We start from the raw sequence: 2,008 nt of genomic DNA, 5'->3' as shown, positions 1-2,008 counted from the left end.
CCCTGTGCACCTGTTTTCCCAAGAGATTTAAATGCCAAGAAAATGTTGTGGAGACATCATTCAATACAGAGTGAGCAGATAGAACAACTAGTCAACTTCAAGGAAACTTTTGGTCACTAAAATAAATTTCACACATATCAGAAGAAAATGTATGCAATCTTACCAGTATCATGCATGATACCAAAGGCACCACTGATGTTAGAAGCTCATGTAACTTCAGTGGGAGCCTTTGTATAATTACCTGGAAAAATGTAAAAAATTCATTTACTGAATCACAGTATGGAATTCTGGGCACATGATAACAGGGAGCTGTATATTGGGGGGGGAGTAAACTCTGAACTCTGTTTTGGCTGATGGTCACTGTCATTGGATGTGAATGTCCTCCTTGATCTTATTTGAGTTATCACAGAATTGTGGTCAGTGATCCCTTTTCAGTCAGTGCTGTGAGGGGTATTGGTCTGGTGTTCACAGGTCACTGATGTCATCTATTTCTTGATGTTCATTAAGTCTGTTCTCCGAGATTCTTGCTGTTTTCCCTGGTGTGTTCCCTGTGGCTTTCACATGTGATGTAATTTTTTGTAGTCTGTGTGTACTGTACCTGCCCAGGGACTTCAGATAGGGTGTAGTTAGTAACTGAATGAGGTATAAATCTCTTCTCTTTGTATGAGATTAGTGTTTCTATATGTGGCTTCCCTAAGCTTAAAAAACAAAAACTAAAAACAGTCCAGTCATGATTCTGGTTGAAATGGCAGGATCTGTGAATAAATAAAAAATAAAGTTAATAATGAGTGAGCAACCAACAGCATGAAACAAAATGCAGATGGCACCAGCCCCTCAGTTTACGTTGTTAATTGCTAGATGTGGATCATCCTCACTCGTATGGAGGTATATTGGCTTTGAAAAGGTAGATGTTGCTCAAAAGACTGACTAAAAAATGATGTCAAAAATTGGTTGCTGTAAAGACAGCTTGGCAGTTTGTTTCACCATCTGTGAACTAACCTCTGTACAAAATATGAAGAGTATGAAAAGATTCAGGAGTCAGCTGTTGATGACAGGACCAAACCAGTCAAGGTAAAAGCACACAAACACTCAGCAAACTTTAGAAGAATCATTCTATAAAAGTAATTTCAATGTTGTGTACTGTTTTACTTTAATTGTTTAGTTTTAAGTAAATACATTTGATTTGATTTGATTTATTTATTCTTTCAAGCATGTAAAGACAGTTGATATATCAACACACATAATTTTACACATATCCAACAAATGCTAATCCAATATCAATTTGCTTATACCTAGTACATGCTTGAATGGAGTAGGAAGAAGTCAGACTTATCCAGTCCTACCCCATGAATACAGCAGACAAGAAGGATCTAATGGTACTTACTGATCTCTGGTCAGGTTCAGGTGATGAGCCCTTCTCTGCAATTCTTCTCCTGTAAGACAGAGTCCAGAATTATTTCTGAAAAACAGTTGCTATTTTTAAAAACATATCATCATGTTTAATGTTAATATCATAAAGCACAGACCACACAATTCCTCCTGAACTCCACATTTTTAAAACCTAAATTCCTTAGATTTCTCTAGATCTTACAGTGATACTTCTCTGTCAGCAACAAAGTGCATTTAAATTACGATTTTACTACATATCATCTCATAATACTGAGGAATAGTGAGAGTGATGAGTACATGAACTTATTCTTCAGGTGGCACAACAAAATCCATTGCGACCAACATTGGGGTTTGCTAAATCTACTGTATGGCAACTGTGTCAAGTTTCACTTTTCTGTAGTATATGAAACAAGATCTGAAATTCATTCATATGACTCAAGTGCCTATTTTGAGACGTACTGAATCGAAGAGTAATATATGATGTGTCGCTACCTCCTTGCTAACAGGGCACTCATCTCCTCCATGAGCCCTCCTCCTCCAGGCAGAGGGCCGTTGCCTCTGGCTTCAGATTTGGCCCCTCCAGCCCCTGGCATGGCTGCTGCCAGAGCGGCCGCCGCCT

General features: G+C 38.4%; 1 protein-coding gene across 1 annotated transcript in view; it reads left to right on the top strand.

Annotated features, from left to right (window-relative positions):
• ankrd34bb (ankyrin repeat domain 34Bb) overlaps window positions 1-1,124 on the top strand; it is a 3,404-nt gene extending 2,280 nt beyond the window's left edge. The window contains exon 2 of the mRNA XM_020599308.1: window positions 1-1,124. This exon is cut by the window's left edge and continues 1,324 nt beyond it. Coding sequence (XP_020454964.1) covers window positions 1-120 — 120 coding nt within the window. The 3' untranslated portion in view covers window positions 121-1,124.
• The last annotated feature ends 884 nt before the right edge of the window (window positions 1,125-2,008 follow it).

The sequence above is a fragment of the Monopterus albus genome, unplaced genomic scaffold, assembly GCF_001952655.1.
Source record: "Monopterus albus unplaced genomic scaffold, M_albus_1.0 scaffold40.1, whole genome shotgun sequence".
In the NCBI taxonomy this organism is placed as follows: Eukaryota; Metazoa; Chordata; class Actinopteri; order Synbranchiformes; family Synbranchidae; genus Monopterus; species Monopterus albus.
Note: the sequence above shows the minus strand (reverse complement) of the source record. Positions and strands in the feature narration are given on the sequence as shown.